General features: G+C 56.6%; 2 protein-coding genes across 3 annotated transcripts in view; both read left to right on the top strand.

The window, feature by feature from the left end:
• Positions 1-4,327, top strand: part of LOC121274313 (putative PIP5K1A and PSMD4-like protein) — a 93,371-nt gene extending 89,044 nt beyond the window's left edge. Inside the window, exons 24-26 of the mRNA XM_041181556.1 lie at positions 3,115-3,246; positions 3,338-3,411; positions 3,922-4,327. Coding sequence (XP_041037490.1) covers positions 3,115-3,246; positions 3,338-3,411; positions 3,922-4,086 — 371 coding nt within the window. The 3' untranslated portion in view covers positions 4,087-4,327. The remainder of the gene's footprint in view (positions 1-3,114; positions 3,247-3,337; positions 3,412-3,921) is intronic.
• Positions 4,328-10,428: 6,101 nt separating this feature from the next.
• The window catches only part of prune (prune exopolyphosphatase), a 38,621-nt gene continuing 23,885 nt past the window's right edge, over positions 10,429-25,164 (top strand). The window contains exons 1-2 of one of the 2 annotated variants that reach the window (XM_041181621.1): positions 10,429-10,526; positions 12,935-13,039. In XM_041181621.1, coding sequence (XP_041037555.1) covers positions 10,488-10,526; positions 12,935-13,039 — 144 coding nt within the window. In that variant the 5' untranslated portion in view covers positions 10,429-10,487. The remainder of the gene's footprint in view (positions 10,527-12,934; positions 13,040-25,164) is intronic. The other variant, XM_041181622.1, reaches the window with a different exon arrangement.

The raw sequence follows: 25,164 nt of genomic DNA, 5'->3' as shown, positions 1-25,164 counted from the left end.
CTCTCTCTCTCTCGCGCCGTCTCTCTCTCGCGCCGTCTCTCTCTCTCTCGCGCCGTCTCTCTCTCTCTCGCGCCGTCTCTCTCTCTCTCGCGCCGTCTCTCTCTCTCTCTCGCGCCGTCTCTCTCTCTCTCGCGCCGTCTCTCTCTCTCTCGCGCCGTCTCTCTCTCTCTCGCGCCGTCTCTCTCTCTCTCGCGCCGTCTCTCTCTCGCGCCCTCTCTCTCTCTCTCGCGCCCTCTCTCTCTCTCTCGCGCCCTCTCTCTCTCTCTCTCGCGCCCTCTCTCTCTCTCTCGCGCCCTCTCTCTCTCTCGCGCCCTCTCTCTCTCTCGCGCCCTCTCTCTCTCTCGCGCCCTCTCTCTCTCTCGCGCCCTCTCTCTCTCTCGCGCCCTCTCTCTCTCTCTCGCGCCCTCTCTCTCTCTCGCGCCCTCTCTCTCTCGCGCCCTCTCTCTCTCTCGCGCCCTCTCTCTCTCTCGCGCCCTCTCTCTCTCTCGCGCCCTCTCTCTCTCTCGCGCCCTCTCTCTCTCTCGCGCCCTCTCTCTCTCTCGCGCCCTCTCTCTCTCGCGGGCCCTCTCTCTCTCTCGCGGGCCCTCTCTCTCTCTCGCGCCCCCTCTCTCTCTCGCGCCCCCTCTCTCTCTCTCGCCCCCTCTCTCTCTCTCGCCCCCTCTCTCTCTCTCGCCCCCTCTCTCTCTCTCGCCCCCTCTCTCTCTCTCGCCCCCTCTCTCACTCTCGCGCCCTCTCTCTCTCTCGCGCCCTCTCTCTCTCTCGCGCCCTCTCTCTCTCTCGCGCCCTCTCTCTCTCTCGCGCCCTCTCTCTCGCGCCCTCTCTCTCGCGCCCTCTCTCTCTCTCGCGCCCTCTCTCTCTCGCGCCCTCTCTCTCTCTCGCGCCCTCTCTCTCTCTCGCGCCCTCTCTCTCTCTCTCTCCGCCCGCGCGCGCTCGCTCTCTCTCCGCCCGCGCGCGCTCGCTCTCTCTCCGCCCGCGCGCGCTCGCTCTCTCTCCGCCCGCGCGCGCTCGCTCTCTCTCCGCCCGCGCGCGCTCGCTCTCTCTCCGCCCGCGCGCGCTCGCTCTCTCTCCGCCCGCGCGCGCTCCGCTCTCTCTCCGCCCGCGCGCGCTCGCTCTCTCTCCGCCCGCGCGCGCTCGCTCTCTCTCGCCCGCGCGCGCTCGCTCTCTCTCCGCCCGCGCGCGCTCGCTCTCTCTCCGCCGGCGCGCGCTCACTCTCTCCCCGCCCGCGCGCCGCTCGCTCTCTCTCCGCCCGCGCGCGCTCGCTCTCTCTCCGCCCGCGCGCGCTCGCTCTCTCTCCGCCCGCGCGCGCTCGCTCTCTCTCCGCCCCGCGCGCGCTCGCTCTCTCTCCCGCCCGCGCGCGCTCGCTCTCTCTCCGCCCGCGCGCGCTCGCTCTCTCTCCGCCCGCGCGCGCTCGCTCTCTCTCCGCCCGCGCGCGCTCGCTCTCTCTCCGCCCGCGCGCGCTCTCTCTCTCTCCGCCCGCGCTCTCTCTCTCTCTCCGCCCGCGCTCTCTCTCCGCCCGCGCTCTCTCTCTCCCCGCCCGCGCTCTCTCTCTCCCCGCCCGCGCTCTCTCTCTCTCCGCCCGCGCTCTCTCTCTCTCCCGCCCGCGCTCTCTCTCTCTCCCGCCCGCGCTCTCTCTCTCTCCCGCCCGCGCTCTCTCTCTCTCTCCGCCCGCGCTCTCTCTCTCCGCCCGCGCTCTCTCTCTCTCTCTCCGCCCGCGCTCTCTCTCTCTCCGCCAGCGCGCGCTCTCTCTCTCTCCGCCCGCGCGCGCTCTCTCTCCGCCCGCGCGCGCTCTCTCTCTCTCCGCCCGCGCGCGCTCTCTCTCTCTCCGCCCGCGCGCGCTCTCTCTCTCTCCGCCCGCGCGCGCTCTCTCTCTCTCCGCCCGCGCGCGCGCTCTCTCTCTCCGCCCGCGCGCGCTCTCTCTCTCTCCGCCCGCGCGCGCTCTCTCTCTCTCCGCCCGCGCGCGCGCTCTCTCTCTCTCCGCCCGCGCGCGCGCTCTCTCTCTCTCCGCCCGCGCGCGCGCTCTCTCTCTCTCCGCCCGCGCGCGCGCGCTCTCTCTCTCCGCCCGCGCGCGCGCGCTCTCTCTCTCTCCGCCCGCGCGCGCGCGCTCTCTCTCTCTCCGCCCGCGCGCGCGCGCTCTCTCTCTCTCCGCCCGCGCGCGCGCGCTCTCTCTCTCTCCGCCCGCGCGCGCGCGCTCTCTCTCTCTCCGCCCGCGCGCGCGCGCGCTCTCTCTCTCCGCCCGCGCGCGCGCGCTCTCTCTCTCCGCCCGCGCGCGCGCTCTCTCTCTCTCCGCCCGCGCGCTCTCTCTCTCTCTCTCCGCCCGCGCGCGCGCTCTCTCTCTCTCTCCGCCCGCGCGCGCGCTCTCTCTCTCCGCCCGCGCGCGCGCTCTCTCTCTCCGCCCGCGCGCGCGCTCTCTCTCTCCGCCCGCGCGCGCTCTCTCTCTCTCCGCCCGCGCGCGCTCTCTCTCTCCGCCCGCGCGCGCTCTCTCTCTCTCCGCCCGCGCGCGCTCTCTCTCTCTCCGCCCGCGCGCGCTCTCTCTCTCTCCGCCCGCGCGCGCTCTCTCTCTCTCCGCCCGCGCGCGCTCTCTCTCCCCGCCCGCGCGCTCTCTCTCCCCCGCCCGCGCGCTCTCTCTCCCCGCCCGCGCTCTCTCTCTCCCCGCCCGCGCTCTCTCTCTCCCCGCCCGCGCGCTCTCTCTCCCCGCCCGCGCGCTCTCTCTCCCCGCCCGCGCGCTCTCTCTCTCCGCCCGCGCGCGCTCTCTCTCCGCCCGCGCGCGCTCTCTCTCCGCCCGCGCGCGCTCTCTCTCCGCCCGCGCGCGCTCTCTCTCCGCCCGCGCGCGCTCTCTCTCCGCCCGCGCGCGCTCTCTCTCCGCCCGCGCGCGCTCTCTCTCCGCCCGCGCGCGCTCTCTCTCCGCCCCCGCTCTCTCTCTCTCCGCCCCCGCTCTCTCTCTCTCCGCCCCCGCTCTCTCTCTCTCCGCCCCCGCTCTCCCTCTCTCTCGCTCTCGCACGCGCGCTCTCCCTCTCTCAGATCCTCTCGCTTGCACACCCCACCCCAGCACGACCTCCTGCCATCTTTGGTACTTCCTGCTGGTCAAAAGAAACTGGAATATTTTTTCCCCCTCAGATCCGGATGATGCCCTGTTGAAGATGTCTATAAGCCAGCAGGAGACTGCAGGAACTGGCCTGCCGGATTTCAGCACCATGTCTGAGGACGAGCAGATTGCCTATGCCATGCAGATGTCTCTTCAGCCACCAGGTACTGCCCACCGTGTACTTTGTGGAGAGCGGCCTCCAGTGCTGAAGATGTTGCTGCCTGTTTTAACCTGCTCCCTCCTGTCTTTATTTAGAGTTTGGGAGCCCCGAGGATTTATCCAACATGGAAACCGGCACAGCCATGGACACATCTGAGGCTTCGGGAAAGGTAGGACCGGCGTCCACCCCCTCTCTCCTCGCTGGGCACAGTCTGCCCCCAACCGTACATAATTTGGCCGATAATTTTGTCCTCCCCGCTCTCCCCCTCCCACCCTTTTTTTTCTCCTCTGTCAAGGTTTTCATTCCCTTAATTCTCCCACTTAATTATTCCACCTCTTGTTTGTCGTCCCCCGCCCCCACCAAACAATCCACATGTTCGTTCTCCCTTTTTACCCCCCCCCCCGCCCCGCTTCGTGTTCGTGCTCCCCCCCCTCATCTGGACAGTGGTCAGGGGCAGAGGCCCATCAGCAGGTAACCGTTCCCTCCAAACCAGCGGCTGAGGGTCGTCAAGCCCACGGCAGCCCCTCCGAGCCCCTGCTCCCGGTGGTGATGGTCCAATCCCCCCCGACTGGAAAACCTCCCCCCACCCCCCCACCCCCCCCCCCGCTCCATGCCTCCCTCCACCCGCTGAGGAATCGGGTCTCGCCCCGTGAGTTGAACCCTCTTTCTCTCCCGGCAGGAGGAAGACAACTACGACGTGATGGAGGATCCTGAGTTCCTGCAGAGCGTCCTGGAGAACCTGCCGGGGGTGGACCCCAACAACGAGGCCATTCGCAATGCCATGGGGTCTCTGCAGTCACAGACCTCGAAGGAGAACAAGAAGGACAAGGAGCAGAAGAAATAAAGCTGCTGCTCGGGGGTCGACGTTTCAGAGGACGTTTGTTCCGGCGGCGAACTGCGTGTCGCTGGCTCCAGCAAGGAGCTGGTCAAACAAAGGCGGTTTACATCGCTTCCTTCTGCAGTGGCTGCAAACTGTCATAATGCTTGTGGATATCTTTTTATTTCTTACCCCCTCCTCGTCTGATAACACAGAGTGTAATTTTCTGCTTCCGAAACGGGATGTTAATAAAATTCACAAGAGTTCAGTAGAATTTCTCCTTTCTTGTTTGGCCCTGGGCAGGGCACCACGCTGTCAGAGCGTCCGCAGTTGAGGAGCGGGCGGACTGGCGCCCGGACAGAACGGGCCCCAAAACACAGCAGCGCAGGTTGTAGCTGCTAATCTCGGTTGAGCCCACCGGGGGGGGGAGGTATAGAGCCGAGGGCAGTGTTTCCCTGCTGGAGGGTCAGCCGAGGGTTGGGGGGGGGGGGGTGGGGTGGTGGAGGTTGCTGCCCTGGAGTCGGATGCTGGTAAGCTTCGGTTGACCGAGGGCTTGGGAGGTGGAGAGGTCAGTGGGGCCGCGCCCTCCCTCCTGGGCCAGCAGCACTTGACTCCAAGAGCAGGTTCCAAAGACTTGAGCGTATCCAGACTGACACTCCCAGTGCAGGGCTGAGGGAGTGCTGCACTGTTAAAGGGTTAGCACTGAGGCACTGCTGCACTGTCGGAGGGTCAGTGCTGAGGGAGCGCCGCACTGTCGGAGGGTCAGTACTGAGGGAGCGCTGCACTGTCGGAGGGTCAGTACTGAGGGAGCGCCGCACTGTCGGAGGGTCAGTGCTGAGGGAGCACCGCGCTGTCGGAGGGTCAGTACTGAGGGAGTGCCGCACTGTCGGAGGGTCAGTACTGAGGGAGCGCCGCACTGTCGGAGGGTCAGTGCTGAGGGAGTGCCGCACTGTCGGAGGGTCAGTGCTGAGGGAGTGCCGCACTGTCAGAAGGTCAGTACTGAGGGAGCGCCGCACTGTCGAAGGGTCAGTACTGAGGGAGTGCCGCACTTCGGAGGGTCAGTGCTGAGGGTGTGCCGCACTGTTGGAGGGTCAGTACTGAGGGAGCACCGCACTGTCCGAGGGTCAGTACTGAGGGAGCGCCGCACTGTTGGAGGGTCAGTACTGAGGGAGCGCCGCACTGTCGGAGGGTCAGTACTGAGGGAGCGCCGCACTTTCAGAAATACTGCCTATCAGATATTAAACTGATGCCTCACCAGTGGATGTAAAAGATCCGCTATTGGAAGAAGAGTGGGGGGTCGGGGGGGAATAGCGGTGGGGTTGGTGGTGGGAGGGGGGAGTTCTCCACAGTGCCCTGGGGCCAATATTTATCCCTCCGTCAACATCACTAAAAACAGATGATCTGGGTGATTATCAAATTGCTGTTTGTGGGAACTTGCTGTGCGCAAATTGGTTGCCACGTTTCCTACGTTATAATCGTGACTGCACTTGCTCCATTGGCTGTGAAGTATTTTGGGATGCCCTGAGATGGTGAAAAGTGCTAGAGAAATACAGCTCTTTAGGAGGGAGCGCATTCGGTATCCCTTCTGACCTTTCACTGGTGTGGGGAGGATGTTTTGGAGAAGGGGGAGGTGGGTGAAAGGTTTTGGACATTTGCGAGGCCCCCCAAGGTCAAATAGCCTGCCACTGCATTCTAGGTTTGCACTTGAGAAGCCCACCAGAGGGCATAAGTGGAACAGGCACTTCAGGAGAGGACATAGTGGGGAGATGAAGTGGGAAGCGCCAGTCACCTTGAGTTACTTAGATGTTCCTCCTCAACCTACGAGGCAGATTTGTCCCAACACAGGCCACAGACCGGGGCTGCCCCTGCGGAAACAGCCGGTGAGTGCAACATCCGGGGCACCCGCTTACAGGCTTCACTTCAGGTCTAAAAGTAGGACTCAGCATTAATACAGCGTGTCCCCCGGCAGTCTGCTGGGATGAGGGAGAGATGGAGGAACATGGGCTTATGTTCTCTGGAGTTCAGAAGGTGGAGGGGTGACCTGATTGAAATGTTAGTGGGTTTGACAGGGCAGGTGCTGAGAGGCTGCTTCCCCCCCCCCCCCCCCCCCCCCCCCCACCCCCTGCCCTGCTGGTCGGGAACTCTCAAACTAGGGGGGGTCAAGATGAGGGGGTTGGCCATTTTGAACACACTCAGGACCGAGATGGGAGAACTGCACCGTCTGTCTCTCGTTCACTATTCCACAGGTCACAACATCTATTTAAATGATTTTACCAGCTAGCTGTACATGTGTACTTTATCTATGAATCTCAGAGTGACCGCTTGGTGCCCAAATTTCTTCAATAAGTAACAAAATTATTAGTTCATTATAAAAGCAGACGTCAGGTGGAAAGACAGTGAATATACAGTATGAAACATGGAAGTATAATAATTACTCTTTCTAAATACCCTCACACGTGCACACACCAAAGAAGTAATAAAATAGAGGAATTCTTCCAAAAAGTTAAACGTCATTCAAGGGAAATGGATAGATAGCAGGAATCCTTCAAATGGCGCCCAGACTATATGGCTGGTCTCGCTGCACTGGTCTGGGAAACAGTCGATGACCCTCAGACTACTTTTCAGACGCACTCAAAAGAAAATTTGTAGACACTCAATTTCAGAACATGGAGCAACCGAGGAGCAGCTTCTATTCACTTCCGGCTTTGGACTGGCCTGGACCTGTAAAGAGCTGTGATCTTCTTCACTCGAGCAGTTGATCCTTTGCTCCTCCGTCTCACCCCCACCAAAAAATCCCAAACCAGCTTTTTCCAGACCTGTTCTTTTTGTTTCAAAGCCATAAACCTATTTGTAAACCTGTCCACTGGGGTCGAGGGGTTTCCAGTTCCTTTAAAACTGCTCAATTACCTGTTCTTGTAAAACGCTGTCTTTTCCAGGAACAACAGCCATCAGAGTCCTTGTATTGACCCTTTAGGAGACAGTGTCTTTTTAGAAAAAAAACACAAATCCTTCTGGAATGTTCTTGGTCCTCGAAGATGAGCCATTTTCCGTGATTAAAAGGGAACGAGATGAGAAATTTCTTCACTCGGAGGGTGGTGAATCTTTAGCCTTCTCTACCCTCCAGCCAGAGGAGGGCTGTGGAACTTTAGTGGTCGAGAAGATTCAAGACTGAGAGATTGATAGATTTTTGAACACTCGGGGAGATATTTCATAATCTTGGCAAAGATATATTCCATTGAGAAAGAACGACCCTACAAGAAGGGTGCACAATCTTTGGCTAACCAAGGAAGCTAAATTGAATTGAAAGGAGAGATGTACAATACTGTAAAGATTAGTGGTAGGCCAGAAAATTTTAGAAACCAGCAAAGGGTGATTAAAAGAATAATAAAGAGGGAGAAATTGGAGGATGAGAGAAAACTAGTAAGAAATAGAAAAAAACAGGCAGTAAAAGCTCCTACACGTATATAAAAGAAGAGAGTAGCTAAAGTGGGAGTTGCACCAAGAGGATGAGATTGGAGAACTAATAACAGGAAGGAAGGAAGTGCCAGAGATTTTGAACTAGTATTTTGCATCTGTCTACTCAGTAGAAGACACAAAAATCATCCCAAGAATTGTAGAAAGTCAAGAGGCAAAAGGGAGGGAGGGAGGAACTTAAAACAGTCACGAAAAAGTAGTTGGGAAGCTAGTGGGACAAAAGGATGACAAGTCTCCCTGGACCTGATGGCCTGCACCCTAGAGTCTTAAAAGAAGTGGTTACAGTGATGGTATTGATTGTAATTTTCCAAAATTCCCTAGATTCTGGAAAGGTTCCAGCGGATTGGAAAACCACAAATCAAATACCTCTATTCAAGAAAGGAGGGAGACAGAAAGCAGGGAACCACAGGCCAGTTAGTCTAACATCTGTCATTGGGAAAATGCTCGAACCCATTATTAAAGAAGTGGTAGCAGGACATTTAGAAAATCATCAGGCAGAGTCAACATGGTTTTGTGAAAGGGAAATCATGTTTGACAAATTTAGTAGAGTTCTTTGAGGATGTAACAAGCCGGGTGGATAAAGGGGAACAAGTAGATTTGGATAAAGGGTACATAAAGGGGAACAAGTAGATGTGGTGTATTTGGATTTCCAAAAGGTATTTGATGAGGTGTCACATGAAAGGCTACTGCACAAGATAAGAGCTCATGGTGTTAGGGATGATATATTATCTTGGATTGAGGATTGGCTAACTAACGGGAAATAAAAAAGTTGGCATAAATGGGTCATTGCCAGGTTGGCAAACTGTAACTGTGCCTCAGGGATCAGGGCTGGGACCTCAACTATATACAAGCTATGTCAATGACTTAGATGAAGGGATCAACACCATTTTAGCCAAATTTGTTGATGATACAAAAAATAGGTAGGAAAGAAAGTTGTGAGGAGGATATAAAGAGTCTGCAAAGGGATATAGAAAGGTCAATTGAGTGGGGGCAAAAATTTGGTAGATGGAGTATAATGTGGGAAAATGTGAGGTTGTTCACTTTGGCAGGAAGAATGGAAAAGCAGACTATTATTTAAATGGCGAGAGACTGCAGTACGCTGTGATACAGAGGGATCTGGCGTCCTTGTATATGAACCATGAAAGTTAGCATGCAGGTAATTAGGATAAAAGTAGGGAAATCTTACTACAACTGTACAAGGGATTGATGAGCCCACACCTAGAGCACTGTGTACAGTTTCAGTCTCCTTACTAAAGCAGGGATACACTTGCATTTAAAGCAGCTCAGAGACAGTTCACTCAGCTGATTCCTGGGATGAAGGGGGTTTGAGTTATGAGGAACGGTTGAGCAGGCTGGGGCCTGTACTCATTGGAGTTTATAAGAATGAGAGGCAATTTATTGAAACATATAAGATTCTGAGGGGACTTGATACTGAGAGGATGTTTCCCCTCGTGGGGGAATCTAGAACTAGTGGGGCACACTTTAATAATAAGCCGCCTCCCATTTGAGAATAAGGGGTCTCCCATTTAAGACAGATATGAAGAGGTATTTCTTCTCTCAGAGGGTCATTGGTCTGTGGAACTCTCCTCCCCAGTGAGCAGTGGAGGCTGGGTTAATGAATATATTCAAGGCTGAGTTAGACAGATTTTTGACCGACAAGGGGGTCGAGAGTTATTGGGGGGGGGGCAGGAAAGTGGAGTTAAGACCATAATCTGAGCAGCCATGATCTTATTGACTAGCGGAGCAGGCTGGAAGGGCCGAATGGCCTCCTCCTGCATCCTTTCAAGGCCTCAATGAAGTACTTGTTTTGAAGAGCCCTGTGGAGAAATGTAGCAGCCAGTTTGCGCACAGAAAGCTCCCACAAGTGATTCTGAGATGGGCAGATAGGGTGTTTTTCGTGCATTATAGCACTTTGAGCAGGACTTCATTGGGACATCATGAGGGGCGCTATAGAAATTCAAGTTCTTTCTATGTTGGAAGGTTCCTTTGCTCTCATCAGGAAACCACAACTCCATCTGCAGAGGAAAGGGGAAATGGGCAGGGAGACCAAATATTTTCTGAGCCAGGATTGCACTTTGTGCCAATTCCTTCTGGGAGCCTTGTGGTTATTGGTGCAGCACTTAAGGGTGGCACCCATCAAATAAAGGGGCCTCTTGTGTGGGAGGGGAGCAATTGATCTGAGCCCTGCAGCTCACTGGCTCCACTGTAAACCTGCAGAGTTACGCTGCAGGGACCTGGGATCTGGCACATGGGACCTGAGATCTGGCACATGGGACCAGGTACCTGGGATCTTGCACCTGGAATCTGGTATCTGGGGCCTGGAATCTGGCACATGGGGCCTGGGATCTGGCACCTGGGATCTGGGACCTGGTATCTGGGGTCTGGGGTCTGGAATCTGGCACCTGGGACCTGGCATCTGGGATCTTGCACCTGGGACTTGGGATCTGGCATCTGGGACCTGGGATCTTGCACCTGGGACTTGGGATCTGGCATCTGGGACCTGGGATCTTGCACCTGGGACTTGGGATCTGGCATCTGGCATCTGGGATCTTGCACCTGGGACTTGGGATCTGGCATCTGGGACCTGGGATCTTGCACCTGGGACTTGTGATCTGGCATCTGGGATCTGGCACATGGGACCTGGGATCTGGCACATGTGACTTGGGATCTGGCACCTGGGATCTGACATCTGGGACCTGGGATCTTGCAGCTGGGATCTGGCACCTGGGACCTGGGATCTGGCACCTGGGACCTGGGATCTGGCTGGCTCAAAGTAACTGACTCCTGGCCCCGCCCCCTCTGCAGGAAGAGGGTAGGAGGAGCGTGGTGACGCAGTCGCGCCTCACGCAGGGGCAGGGGGCGGGGTCAGGCAGCGCCTGCGCAATGCGGCCGGAATGTATCAGTGTGTGTTGGCCATGTATCGGTTTGTGAAGGAGTAGCAGCTGAGCTGGGATATGGAGCCCTTCCTTAGGGGCTGCAGAGCGGCTCTGAAGGTGAGTGAGGCTGGGCTGGGCTGGGCTGGGCTGTAGAGTGTGACCCTGCCTCGGGGTGGGGTGGGGTGGGGGGGGGGGGTGCGGTGGAGTGTGGGGAGCTTGTCCCAGCTTTACCCCGGAACATCCCCAACTCTCCTGGCACCTGAGACTGGCACCCCCCCCCCCCCCCCCCCCCCTGCTATATGACGAACCCACCCCAGCTCTATGACCCCCCCTCGCTGTATGACCCTCCCACGACCTCCATCCTGTATGCCCCCCCTCCTGTATGATCCCCCCATGCCCCCCCTCCTGTATGATCCCCCCATGCCCCCCCTCCTGTATGATCCCCCCATGCCCCCCCTCCTGTATGATCCCCCCATGCCCCCCCTCCTGTATGATCCCCCCATGCCCCCCCTCCTGTATGATCCCCCCATGCCCCCCCTCCTGTATGATCCCCCCATGCCCCCCCTCCTGTATGATCCCCCCATGCCCCCCCTCCTGTATGATCCCCCCATGCCCCCCCTCCTGTATGATCCCCCCATGCCCCCCCTCCTGTATGACCCCCCCATGCCCCCCCTCCTGTATGACCCCCCCCTCTGCTCCCCCTCCTCCTGTATGACACTCCCACACCCCGCTCCTCCTGTATGACACTCCCACACCCCGCTCCTCCTGTATGACCCCCCCCCACGGCCCCCTTCCTGTATGACCCCCCCCCACGGCCCCCTTCCTGTATGACCCCCCCCACGGCCCCCTTCCTGTATGACCCCCCACCACGGCCCCCTTCCTGTATGACTCCCCCTCCCCCTCCCCCTCCCCCTCCCCCTCCCCTTCCTGTATGACACCCCTGCCCCCTCCCCTTCCTGTATGACCCCCCCGCCCCCTCCCCTTCCCCTTCCTGTATGACCCCCCCCACTCCTGTATGACCCCCCCACACCCCCTTCCTGTATGACCCCCCCACGCCCTCCCCTTCCTGTATGACCCCCCACGCCCCCACTCCTGTATGACCCCCCCACACCCCCCCTCCTGTATGACACCAACCCCTACCGCACCCCCCCCCCGCCCCCTGCCTCTACACCCCTCTGAGATCTCTGCGCTCCCCCAATTCTGACATGTTGCACATCCCCTGATTCCCATCACTCCACCATTGGCGGCCGTGCCTTCAGCTGCCTGGGGCCCCGAGCTCTGGAATTCCCTCCCCTAAACTTCTGCAGCTCTCTCTCCCTGCACCTCAAAAATCTTTTGACCCAGTTTTTGATTACCTGTATCTAATATCTGTGTGTGTGGGGCGCGGTGTTGAATTTAGTTTGCTTAACATGCTTGTAGAAGCCTCCTACAATGTTTTACCATCTTACAATAATGATATAATTTGTAAATTGTTGTCGAGCACTGTCGTCTGACAGTGGAACAAGCTCCAAGGCCACATATCTGATTATAAAGTGACACTGCCATAAAATGCAGCTCGTGTTATCCTGTGAATCACAGTAACTTGGGTGAGGCACCTTATAATGATACTCCATTGCCCTGTATATTTTTCCCCTCAAGTATTTATCCGATTCCCCCTTTTGAAAGTTCCTATTGAATCTGCTTCCACCGCCCTTTCAGGCAGCGCCTTCCAGATCACAACAACTCGCTGTGTATTAAAAAAAAAAATCCTCATCTCCCCCTCTGGTTCTTTCCCCAATTCTCTTCAATCTGTGTCCCCTCTGGTTACTGACCCTCCTGCCCAGTGGAAACAGTTTCTCCTTATTTACTCTGTCCAAACCCCCTTCCTGATTCCAAACTCCTCGATTCAATCTCCCCCTGAACCTTCTCCGCTCTGAGGAGAACGATGTCCGCTCCTGTGTTTCCTCCAACCCATTGAAGTTATTTAACCCTGGGGGATTTAGCAGCGTGTTGTGCATTGTGTGTCAGAGGCTGTTTGTAACACAGTGGGTAGCAATAAAGTGAGGCAGGGCCGACGGGGAGTAACTCTGACCCCGAGGGGGAAGTGTTATACCTACAGTATGCAGATTCGTTATTGTATCGCTAGCTGGGCCTCCTGTGATGTCGCTCAACATGAGATATAGGACACACCATTGCCCCTTCTAATGAAGATTGAAGCACACTAAAGGCTTGTACAAGGGTTTGTTCTTTCATGGGGATGTGGGTGTCGCTGGCAAGGCCAGCATTTGTTGCCCATCCCTAATTGCCCCCTTGAACTGAATGGCCTCGCTCGGCCATTTCGGAGGGGGCAGTTAAGAGTCAACCACATGGCTGTGGGGGTCTGGAGTCACGTATAGGCCAGACCAGGTAAGGACAGCAGATTTCCCTCCCTAAAGGGGACATTAGTGACCCAGATGGATTTTTACGACAATCCATGATGGTTGCCATGGTCTCTGTGACTGGCTTTTCAATTCCAGATTTTATTAATTGAATTTAAATTCCACCAGCTGCCGTGGTGGGATTTGAACCCGTGTCCCCAGAGCATTAGCCTGGGACTCTGGCCTACTAGTCCAGTGACATCACCACTACCCCACTGTGTCCACCAAAGGGAGGTGAGTACAGACTCTCAGCTTGTTGAGGTACTTAGTATTAATACACACTTGAAATTTCTTTATTCGTTCAGGGGTTATGAGCATCGCTGGCTAGGCGAGCATTCATTGCCCATCCCTAATTGCCCCTTGAGAAGGTGGTGGATGGGCTGTCAATCAAGTGGGCTGCTTTATCCTTCTTGGTGTTGAGCTGCTTGTGTTGTGGGAGCTGCACTCATCCAGGCAAGTGGGGAGTATTCCATCACACTCCTGACTTGTGCCTTGTAGATGGTGAACAGGCTTTGGGGAGTCAGGAGGTGAGTTACTCGCTGCAGGATTCCCAGCCTCTGACCTGCTCTTGTAGCCACAGTATTTATATGTTCAGTTTCTGGTCAATGATAACCCCCCACCCCAGGATGTTGATAGTGGGGGATTCAGTGATGGTAATGCCATTGAACGTCAAGGGGCGATGGTTAGATTCTCTATTGTTGGAGATGACCCTTGCTTGACACTTGTGTGGTGTGAATGTTACTTGCCACTTGTCAGCTCAAGCCTGGATATTGTCCAGGTCTTGCTGCATTTGGACATGGGCTGCTTCAGTATCTGAGGAGTCACGAATGGTGCTGAACATTGTGCAATCATCAGCGAACATCCCCACTTCTGACCTTATGATGGAAGGAAGGTCATTGATGAAGCAGCTGAAGATGGTTGGGTCGAGGACACTACTCTGAGGAACTCCTGCAGTGATGTCCTGGAGCTGAGGTGACTGACCTGTAACAGCTACAACCATCTTCCTTTGTGCTCGGTATGACTCCAACCAGTGGAGAGTTTTCCCCTTGATTCCCGTTGACTCCAGTTTTGCCAGAGCGCCTTGATGTCCACACTCGGTCAAATGCTGCCTTGATATCAAGGGCGGTCACTTCGGGAGTTCAGCACTTTTGTCCATGTTTGAACCAAGGTTATAATGAGGTCAGGAGCTGAGTGGCCCTGGCGGAACCCAAACTGGGCATCAGTGAGCAGGTTATTGCAGAGTAAGTGCCACTTGATGGCACAGTTGATGACCCATCCATCACTTTATTGATGATGGAGAGTAGACTGATCATAGAATCACAGAATTTTAACAGCACAGAAAGAGGTCGTTCGGCCCATCATGTCTTCACCAGCTCTCCACATGAGCATTATCAGCTAGTGTCATTGTCCTGTCTTTTCCCTGTACCACTGCACATTGTTTCTATTCAAATAATCATCTAACGTCCTTGAATACCTTGATTGAACCTGCCTCCAGAGCTCAGGCCACAGGCAGCTGAAGGCACGGCCGCCAATGGTGGAGCGATGGGAATTGGGGGATGGGCGAGAGGCTGAAATTGGAGGAGCGCAGAGATCTCGGAGGGGTGTAGGGGGCTGGAGGAGGTTACAGAGATAGGGAGGAGTGTAGGGGCTGGAGGAGGTTACAGAGATAAAGAGGGGTGTAGGGGCTGGAGGAGGTTACAGAGATAGGGAGGGTGTAGAGGCTGGAGGAGGTTACAGAGATAGGGAGGGGTGTAGGGGCTGGAGGAGGTTACAGAGATAGGGAGGGGTGTAGGGGCTGGAGGAGGTTACAGAGATAGGGAGGGGTGTAGTGGCTGGAGGAGGTTACAGAGATAGGGAGGGGTGTAGGGGCTGGAGGAGGTTACAGAGATAGGGAGGGGTGTAGGGGCTGGAGGAGGTTACAGAGATAGGGAGGGGTGTAGGGGCTGGAGGAGGTTACAGAGATAGGGAGGGGTGTAGGGGCTGGAGGAGGTTACAGAGATAGGGAGGGGTGTAGGGGCTGGAGGAGGTTACAGAGATAGGGAGGGGTATAGGGGCTGGAGGAGGTTACAGAGATAGGGAGGGGTGTAGGGGCTGGAGGAGGTTACAGAGATAGGGAGGGGTGTAGGGGCTGGAGGAGGTTACAGAGATAGGGAGGGGTGTAGGGGCTGGAGGAGGTTCCAGATAGGGAGGGGTGTAGGGGCTGGAGGAGGTTACAGAGATAGGGAGGGGTGTAGGGGCTGGAGGAGGTTACAGAGATAGGGAGGGGTGTAGGGGCTGGAGGAGGTTACAGAGATAGGGAGGGGTGTAGGGGCTGGAGGAGGTTACAGAGATAGGGAGGGGTATAGGGGCTGGAGGAGGTTACAGAGATAGGGAGGGGTGTAGGGACTGGAGGAGGTTACAGAGATAGGGAGGGGTGTAGGGGCTGGAGGAGGTTACAGAGATAGGGAGGGGTGTAGGGGCTGGAGGAGGTTCCAGATAGGGAGGGGTGTAGGGGCTGGAGGAGGTTACAGAGATAGGGAGGGGTGTAGGGGCTGGAGGAGGTTACAGAGATAGGGAGGGGTGTAGGGGCTGGAGGAGGTTACAGAGATAGGGAGGGGTGTAGGGGCTGGAGGAGGTTACAGAGATAGGGAGGGGTGTAGGGGCTGGAGGAGGTTACAGAGATAGGGAGGGGTGTAGGGGCTGGAGGAGGTTACAGAGATAGGGAGGGGTGTAGGGGCTGGAGGAGGTTACAGAGAACAACGCTGTTTTAAAAAATAATGAATAACCACCTCCTTAAGCAGGACATGTTTCTGGGGAATTTGCTGTCAGATTGGTTACCCCTGATAAACCACATCAGGGAATATCTTGGGTGAAGTGATGTGATGAGAGGTCACCATGTCGGTTCACTGGCACAAGGTCATGTGAATCACCTCCTGACTGACCCTTTAATGGGATGTTTTGGCTGGATGGCTCCCAGTCTGCCTCGCAGAGAGAGAGAGAGAGAAGGTCACAGATGCTGGTCCCATCTGGAAGGTTCTGCTTGTTTACTTGCTCAGGAAGAGGGAATCCCCCCACCCCCCCACTTCGCTTGGAGGCCGGTCACAGTGCGAAAAGTTTTCTTTTTTCTTGCCCAGCGCTGAAGAACCAGCTTGCATTTGTGTGGCGCCCGTCACAGCCCCAGTCCGCTCCGCAGCCAGCGAGGTACCTTTGTGAAGCGCACTGTCACTGTGCATGGGAAACGAGGCAGCCGATTTGCGCGCAGCAAGCTCCCACAGACAGCACTCCTTTTTATATCTTTTCACCGCATGTGTGGGCACCGCTGGCAAGGCCGGCATTTGTTGCCCATCCCTAATTGCCCGGCCAGAGGGGCAGTTAAGAGTCGGCCACGTGGCTGTGGGCCTGGAGTCACGTGTAGGCCAGACCGGGGTAAGGACGGCAGATTTCCCTTCCCTAAAGGGGGCATTAGTGACCCAGATGGGGTTTTTACGACAATCCATGATGGTTGCCTTGGTCACCGTCACTGAGACTCGCTTTTCAATTCCGGATTTTATTCATTGAATTTAAATTCCACCAGCTGCCGTGGGGGGGGGGGGGCGGGATTTGAATCCGTGTTCCCCCGAGAGTTAGCCTGGCCTTCTGGGTTACTAGCCTAGTGATAGTGCCACTACGCCACCGTCTCCCCAAGGTTGGGGTGGGGTTAATGAGCTCATAATCTGTTTGTGATGATTAACAGTTGTGAGGTAAGTATTAACCGAAGACCTGAATTGCACGAGGTGTCGCTGGAACACTCCATCCCTTGCGAAGAGTCAGAAAGACAACGAAATCAGCGTGTTTGTAACGCCCGACTGAATAAAGTACACATTTAAATAGTGAATTTAAACCAAAGTGACACCCGCTAGGCCTCACTGGGGTGGGGGACCTCTTCCTGTGGTTCGAGTGGTGCCTTCACTGAAGCAGAGGCTCTGTGGGCAGCTAGTTTTAAATCCCAGCTTCCCTCGTTTTAATTTTAACTTTCTGTTTCTGCGCGTTTGCGGGTTAAGAGAGCTGCATATCTCCTCCCCCCCCCCCCCCCCCCCCCCCCCCCCCCCCCCCCCCCCCGAGCAGAATGCTGGTGATATCACTTGAGGGTATGGGCCAACCTCGTGATGCGGGGTTGTGGAATTTGTACTGTTGTGACTGTCCAGATCACTCGAGCTGTCACTCTGCACTTCATGGTTTAATCCAGGGTGACTCAGCCCCCCCACCCACCTCCGCTTGGCCTGACTTCTGCAAACTAGTTCTTCTGATGGAACCCTGGCTGCTTTCCATTTAAACTAGATGCAGGGAGGATGTTTCCCCCGGCTGGTGGTGAAACTTCGGAATTCTCTAACCCCAGAGGACTGCAGGAGCTCAGTCGTTGAGTGTGTTCAAGACCGAGGTCGACAGATATCTCCGCGTGTTTCAAAACGTCAAGGGATACGGGGGGGGTGGGGGAGGGGGGGGTGTTGAAGTAGGTGATCAGCCATGATCTCGCTGAATGGCGGAGCGGACTCGAAGGGCTGAATGGCCTACTCCTCCTATTTTGTATGTCCCCCCACCCCCCCTGCCGGTGGTGGCCTAGTGGTAATGTCACTGGACTGGCATTCCAGAAACCCACCAAGTTCGAATCCCACCACGGCAGATGGTGGAATTTGAATTCAATTAAAACCTGACTGAGTTAAGGATGGATTGTTATAAAAAAAAAAACAGCCCCATCTGGTTCGCTAATGCCCCCTTTAGGGGAAGGGAAATGTGCCGTCCTTACCCCGGTCTGGCCCTGCACGTGACTCCAGACCCCACAGCCTTGTGTCTGGCTCTTAAAAATGCCTTAGGGATGGGCAATAAATGTTGGCCTAGCCAGCGATGACCCACATCCCATGAATGAATAATAAATAAACCCGCCCCGCCCCCACCGGCCCCATCTGCACTTTTTGAATTACTGTTGCATGCTGAATTGCTGTAGGTGCCTGCGCGTAGACATTGGTGGAAAGCTGGTTAGGAAATTGGGGAAGGCTGTGGGGGGGTGGGGTGGAAGTGGGGGTGGTGTGTGTGGTCGTGAAGGTGGATTGCAAGAAGGCTTTTAATTGTGGGCGATGAGGGTGAATGAAATTAAAGTGCTTTAGATGCTGCGCAGGCCTGGAGAGAGAAACAGAGTTAACGTTTCGAGTCGGATATGGTTCTTCAGAACAATGTAAGGTTTTACAGTGGAGCGGGGGGAGGAAGAGCAAGTGGAAAGGTCTGGGGTAGTGGGACGCGGGGTGAGATTAAGTGACAAAAAAGATGGCACAGGAGAAAAGGCAAAGGGAGTGGTAATGGTTAGAGTAAAGAAACAGAGCGTTGGACCAGAGTTGGTATCAATGGCAGAATAGTGAAGAGCTCTGTCCGAAAGAGAAAAAATAGGACTGGTACTTGGCAAAAATAAAACTGAATCAAAACGGAGGACAGAGTTCGGGGTCTGAAGCTGTTGAACTCAATGTTCAGTCCGGAAGGCTGTAGAGTGCCTGATCGGAAGATGAGGTGCTGTTCCTCCAGTTTGCGTTGGGCTTCACTGGAACAATGCAGCAGGCCAAGGATAGGAATGTTAGTGTGAGAGCATGGGTGGTGAATTGAAATAGCAAGAGACTGGAAGGTCTGGGTCATGCTTACGGGCTGAGCGAAGGTGTCCTGCAAAGTGGTCACCCAGTCTGTGTTGAGTTTCCCCAAAGTAGAGGAAACTGCATTGGGAGCCAGGAATGCGGTAGACTGTATTGAAAGATGTGCAAGTGAATCGCTGCTTTACCAGGAAGGAGTGTTTGGGGCCTTGGACGGTGAGGAGGGAGGAGGTAAACGGGGCAGGTGTTACACCTCAGTACTGAGTGAGTGCCACACTGCTGGAGGGTCAGTGCTGAGGGAGCGCCGCACTGTCGGAGGGTCAGTACTGAGGGAGTGCCGCACTGCTGGAGGGTCAGTGCTGAGGGAGCGCCGCACTGTCAGAGGGTCAGTACTGAGGGAGCGCCGCACTGTCAGAGGGTCAGTACTGAGGGAGTGCCGCACTGCTGGAGGGTCAGTGCTGAGGGAGCGCCGCACTGTCAGAGGGTCAGTACTGAGGGAGTGCCGCACTGCTGGAGGGTCAGTGCTGAGGGAGCGCCGCACTGTCAGAGGGTCAGTACTGAGGGAGCGCCACACTGTCGCAGAGTCAGTACTGAGGGAGCGTCGCACTGTTGGAGGGTCAGTACTGAGGGAGCGCCGCACTGTCGGAGGGTCAGTACTGAGGGAGTGCAGCACTGTCGGAGGGTCAGTGCTGAGGGAGCGTCGCACTGTCGGAGGGTCAGTACTGAGGGAGCACCGCACTGTCGCAGGGTCAGTACTGAGGGAGCGCCGCACTGTCGCAGGGTCAGTACTGAGGGAGCGCCGCACTGTTGGAGGGTCAGTACTGAGGGAGCGCCGCACTGTCGGAGGGTCAGTACTGAGGGAGCGCCGCACTGTCAGAGGGTCAGTACTGAGGGAGTGCCGCACTGTCGGAGGGTCAGCACTGAGGGAGTGCCGCACTGTCAGAGGGTCAGTACTGAGGGAGCGCCACACTGTCGCAGAGTCAGTACTGAGGGAGCGTCGCACTGTTGGAGGGTCAGTACTGAGGGAGCGCCGCACTGTCGGAGGGTCAGTACTGAGGGAGTGCAGCACTGTCGGAGGGTCAGTGCTGAGGGAGCGTCGCACTGTCGGAGGGTCAGTACTGAGGGAGCACCGCACTGTCGCAGGGTCAGTACTGAGGGAGCGCCGCACTGTCGCAGGGTCAGTACTGAGGGAGCGCCGCACTGTTGGAGGGTCAGTACTGAGGGAGCGCCGCACTGTTGGAGGGTCAGTACTGAGGGAGTGCCGCACTGTCGGAGGTTCAGTACTGAGGGAGCTTCGCACTGTTGGAGGTTCAGTACTGAGGGAGCGCCGCACTGTCAGAGGGTCAGTACTGAGGGAGCGCCGCACTGTCAGAGGGTCAGTACTGAGGGAGTGCTGCACTGTCGGAGGGTCAGTACTGAGGGAGTGCCGCACTGTCGGAGGGTCAGTACAGAGGGAGTGCCGCACTGTCGGAGAGTCAGTACTGAGGGAGTGCCGCACTGTCGGAGGGTCAGTACAGAGGGAGTGCCGCACTGTCGGAGAGTCAGTACTGTGGGAGTGCTGCACTGTCAGAGGGTCAGTACTGAGGGAGCGCCGCACTGTCGGAGGGTCAGTACTGAGGGAGCGCCGCACTGTCGGAGGGTCAGTACAGAGGGAGTGCCACACTGTTGGAGGGTCAGTACTGAGGGAGCGCCGCACTGTCAGAGGGTCAGTACTGAGGGAGCGCCGCACTGTCGGAGGGTCAGTACTGAGGGAGCGCCGCACTGTCGGAGGTACCATGTTTCAGACGAGACATTAAACCCAGGTGCTGTCTGCCCATTCCACCTTTGGTTGGATGTAAAAGATTTCATGGCCACTTTTTTGAAAATCAGTGAGTTGTAACCACTACTCATCCCTCAACCAACATCACTTTAAAAAAAAGTGCGAATTATCTGGTCGCTATCAAATTGTAGCTTGTGGGCGCTTGCTGTGCGCAAATTGGCTGTCCCCGTTCCTGCCTTGGAACCGTGACCGTACTTACATACAAACCTGTGAATTGGGAGCAGGAGTAGGCCATTCGGCCCCTCGAGCCTGTGCTGTCATTCAATAAGGTCACGGCTGATTCGATTATGACCTCAACTCCACATTCTGCCTTACTCCTTTGCCTCCCTCGATAGATTCATGACTTAACTACCTCAGCCTTAAAAAAAAAATATTCAATGACCCGACCTCCTCCACTCTCTGGGGGAGAGGGAAAGGGAGAGAGAGAGAGAGAGTCCCGACGATTCCCAACGCTGGGAGGAAAGGAATATCTCCTCGTCTCCGTCTTCAGTGGAAGAAACCCTTATTTTTAAACTAATTGAGAAGAGTGAAAATTAAAGCGGGGGAAGGTAATTGAGGGGGATCCTGACTTTAGTCTGATTTTCTTTATGTTAAAATAAAAGGGGTGGGGCACAAATATTGAGAGATCAAAATGCCAGCAGAGAGCAGTAGATGCATTTTGGCGTCTACTGTCCATGTGCGTTAGAGGTGAGATGAGTATCGTTCAATCAGTTTTGACATTACCACCCTGTCTTCCCCCCCCACCCCCAACAGTCAAGGAGAAGCTCCCTGACCTATATTTCCTGTGAAGTAACAGATTCAAGTTGACACTTTCGAAAGTCAGACTGTTCGTTGCATTGGGTTCAAGAGAGAAGGACTTGTGTTTCCAATTCACCTTACACCACCTCAGGGCGTGGTTCCAGTGACTTTCCTCTGTGGAATTGGGGGCACTGGGGTGGGGTGGCGAACGCAGCAGCCGGTCCTGCGCACAGCAAGCTCCCGCGTGCCGCAAATGCGATAATGTTCAGCTCTTCCTTTTTCTTCATGTGACGCCGGATGAATGTTGCGCCACAGGGATATCTTCCTGTTCTTTCCAATAGTGCCCGGTGGGACCTTTCATATCTACCTGGGAGGGCAGACGAGGGCCTGGGTTTAATGCCTCATCTGAGAGGCGGCACCTCCGACAGTGCGGCGCTCCCTCAGCACTGACCCTCCGACACTGCGGCACTCCCTCAGTACTGACCCTCCAACAGTGCGGCGCTCCCTCAGCACTGACCCTCCGGCAGTGCGGCGCTCCCTCAGTACTGACTCTCCGACACTGTGGCGTTCCCTCTGTACTGACCCTCCGACAGTGCGGCGCTCCCTCAGCACTGACCCTCCGACATTGCGGCACTCTCTCAGTACTGACCCTCCGGCAGTGCGGCACACCCTCAGTACTGACCCTCCGACAGTGCAGCACTCCCTCAGTACTGACCCTCCGACAGTGCGGCACTCCCTCAGTACTGACCCTCCGACAGTGCGGCACTCCCTCAGTACTGACCCTCCGACAGTGCGGCGCGCCCTCAGTACTGACCCTCCGACAGTGCGGCGCTCCCTCAGTACTGACCCTCCGACAGTGCGGCACTCCCTCAGTACTGACCCTCCGACACTGCGGCACTCCCTCAGTACTGACCCTCCGACACTGCGGCACTCCCTCAGTATTGATCCTCCGACAGTGCGGCGCTCCCCCAGTCATGACCCTCCGACAGTGCGGCGCTCCCTCAGTACTGACCCTCTGACAGTGCGGCGCTCCCTCAGTACTGACCCTCCGACAGTGCGGCGCTCCCTCAGTACTGACCCTCCGACAGTGCGGCGCTCCCTCTACTGACCCTCCGACAGTGCGGCGCTCCCTCAGTACTGACCCTCCGACAGTGCGGCGCTCCCTCAGTACTGACCCTCCGACAGTGCGGCGCTCCCTCAGTACTGACCCTCCGACAGTGCGGCGCTCCCTCAGTACTGACTCTCCGACAGTGCGGCACTCCCTCAGTACTGACCCTCCGACAGTGCGGCACTCCCTCAGTACTGACCCTCCGACAGTGCGGCGCTCCCTCAGTACTGACCCTCCAGCAGTGCGGCGCTCCCTCAGTACTGACCCTCCGACAGTGCGGCGCTCCCTCAGTACTGACCCTCCGACAGTGCGGCGCTCCCTCAGTACTGACCCTCCGACAGTGCGGCGCTCCCTCAGTACTGACCCTCCGACAGTGCGGCACTCCCTCAGTACTGACCCTCCAGCAGTGCGGCGCTCCCTCAGTACTGACCCTCCGACAGTGCAGCGCTCCATCAGTACTGACCCTCCGACAGTGCTGCGCTCCCTCAGTACTGACCCTCCAGCAGTGCAGCGCTCCCTCAGTACTGACCCTCCGACAGTGCTGCGCTCCCTCAGTACTGACCCTCCAGCAGTGCGGCGCTCCCTCAGTACTGACCCTCCGACAGTGCGGGGTGGTACCTGTTCAGCGCTGGGCTTTCGGAGTGGGGTTGAACTCTTGATGTGTGGTTGCAGTGGCTAAGTTGTTGACCATGCTTGGAAGAGGGCGGGTTGGGGGGGGGGTGGCGGTGCGAGGTGTCGGAGGTGAAAATGCCCAAACATTCTGACATTCTCCTTTGATTGCTGAGCTAGAAGCGGGGACCGCCAATGGTTGCCAGCGTGTGGCCTGATGGCTGGCAAAGAGAGGCGATGCCAACCTCTGCCTCTGTCGCGAACAATCAGCGGCTTGTGCTGGTGGGCCCGGCATTCCCTGTGAGAGGCGTTTGAAGACTGACCTCTTGGCAGCGCTCAGTGCCAAACAAAGATCTCCATTGTCGTTAACCTGCAAGGAAATGAAGCCGACCTCTCTCTCCCACCAATCCACCACCCCTCCCAGGCTAAGACTCACCGATGCAAAGGGGCGATGACTCCCTCCGCTGACCGGGCTGCTTAAACCACTGCCCAGCCCCAGTGTGGAGCCAAGCAGCTTGAGGGAGCATCAGATTTCATTCCCCGCAACTGCTGGATGAGTCCATCTCCCCTGGGGTGGATTGGGGGAGGGGGGGGGCTTCATTTCGATTCCCATTCCCCTGACCTTGAGGGAGTCAGAAGGGGGAGGGGGAATGTTGGGGAGGGGGTGGGGTTGGGGGTAATAACCTGGCAGGAGCCCACTCCCCGTCGCTATCCAGTGAGGCTCTGCTGGAAAGTGTGTGTTGTGTGGGCTTGTTGGTGATGCTGCACATGGCTGAATGGACTGTGGTGTCTTACTGGCTCTGAGATGCGAGGTGGGGTGGAGGGGGTGGGAGTTGGGGGTTGCAGGGGTAGTCAACACCTGTAAGGAGGCAGGAGTGGGAGAAAGATCTGTGTTTGATATGGTGCCTTATTGTCTGTGTCTCTGTCAGTCTTGCTTTATCTCTCTCTCTCTCCTCCACTCTCTTTCTTGTTTGCCTCTCTCTCTCTCATCTCCCTCCCTCTCCCTCTCTCTCCTGTGTTCTCCCTCTCTCTCCTGTGTTCTCCCTCTCTCTCCTGTGTTCTCCCTCCCTCTCCTGTGTTCTCCCTCTCTCTCCTGTGTTCTCCCTCTCTCTCCTGTGTTCTCCCTCTCTCTCCTGTGTTCTCCCTCTCTCTCCTGTGTTCTCCCTCTCCCTCCTGTGTTCTCCCTCTCCCTCCTGTGTTCTCCCTCCCTCTCCTGTGTTCTCCCTCCCTCTCCTGTGTTCTCCCTCCCTCTCCTGTGTTCTCCCTCTCTCTCCTGTGTTCTCCCTCTCTCTCCTGTGTTCTCCCTCTCTCTCCTGTGTTCTCCCTCTCTCTCCCGTGTCGTTCCCTCTCTCTCCCGTGTCGTTCCCTCTCTCTCCCGTGTCGTTCCCTCTCTCTCCCGTGTCGTTCCCTCTCTCTCCCGTGTCGTTCCCTCTCTCTCCCGTGTCCTCCCCCTCTCTCCCGTGTCCTCCCACTCTCTCCCGTGTCCTCCCCCTCTCTCCCGTGTCCTCCCCCTCTCTCCCGTGTCCTCCCCCTCTCTCCCGTGTCCTCCCCCTCTCGCCCGTGTCCTCCCCCTCTCTCCCGTGTCCTCCCCCTCTCTCCCGTGTCCTCCCCCTCTCTCCCGTGTCGTCCCCCTTGTGTTTCTCTCTCTCTCTTGTGTTTCTCTCTCTCTCTCATGTTTCTCTCTCTCTCCCCCTCTCTCCTGTGTTCTCCCTCTCTATCTCTTGTGTTCTCTCCCTCTCTCTCCCTCGTGTTCTCTCTCACTCTCTCACTCTCTCGTTCTCTCTCTCATTCTCGTTCTCTCTCTCTCTCATTCTCATTCTCTCTCTCTCTCATTCTCGTTCTCTCTCTCTCTCATTCTCGTTATCTCTCTCTCTCGGTCTCGTTCTCTCTGTCTCTCTCATTCTCGTTCTCTCTGTCTCTCTCGTTCTCTCTGTCTCTCTCGTTCTCTCTGTCTCGTTCTCGTTCTCTCTGCCTCTCTCGGTCTCGTTCTCACTGCCTCTCTCGGTCTCGTTCTCTCTGTCTCTCTCGGTCTCGTTCTCTCTGTCTCTCTCGGTCTCGTTCTCTCTGTCTCTCTCGTTCTCGTTCTCTCTGTCTCTCTCGTTCTCGTTCTCTCTCATTGTCGTTCTCTCTGTCTCTCTCGTTCTCGTTCTCTCTGTCTCTCTCTTGTTCTCTCTCTCTCTTGTTCTCTCTCTCTCTCGTTCTCTCTCTCTCTCGTTCTCTCTCTCTCTCGTTCTCTCTCTCTCTCGTTCTCTCTCTCTCTCGTTCTCTCTCTCTCTCGTTCTCTCTCTCTCTCTGTCTCGTTCTCTCTGTCTCGTTCTCTCTGTCTCGTTCTCTCTGTCTCGTTCTCTCTCTCTCGTTCTCTCTCTCTCGTTCTCTCTCTCTCGTTCTCTCTCTCTCTCTCTCTCGTTCTCTCTCTCTCTCTCTCGTTCTCTCTCTCTCGTTCTCTCTCTCTCTCTCGTTCTCCCTCTCGTCCTCTCTCTCTCTCTCTCTCGTTCTC

The sequence above is a fragment of the Carcharodon carcharias genome, assembly GCF_017639515.1.
Source record: "Carcharodon carcharias isolate sCarCar2 chromosome 36 unlocalized genomic scaffold, sCarCar2.pri SUPER_36_unloc_1, whole genome shotgun sequence".
Lineage (NCBI taxonomy): Eukaryota > Metazoa > Chordata > Chondrichthyes > Lamniformes > Lamnidae > Carcharodon > Carcharodon carcharias.
Note: the sequence above shows the minus strand (reverse complement) of the source record. Positions and strands in the feature narration are given on the sequence as shown.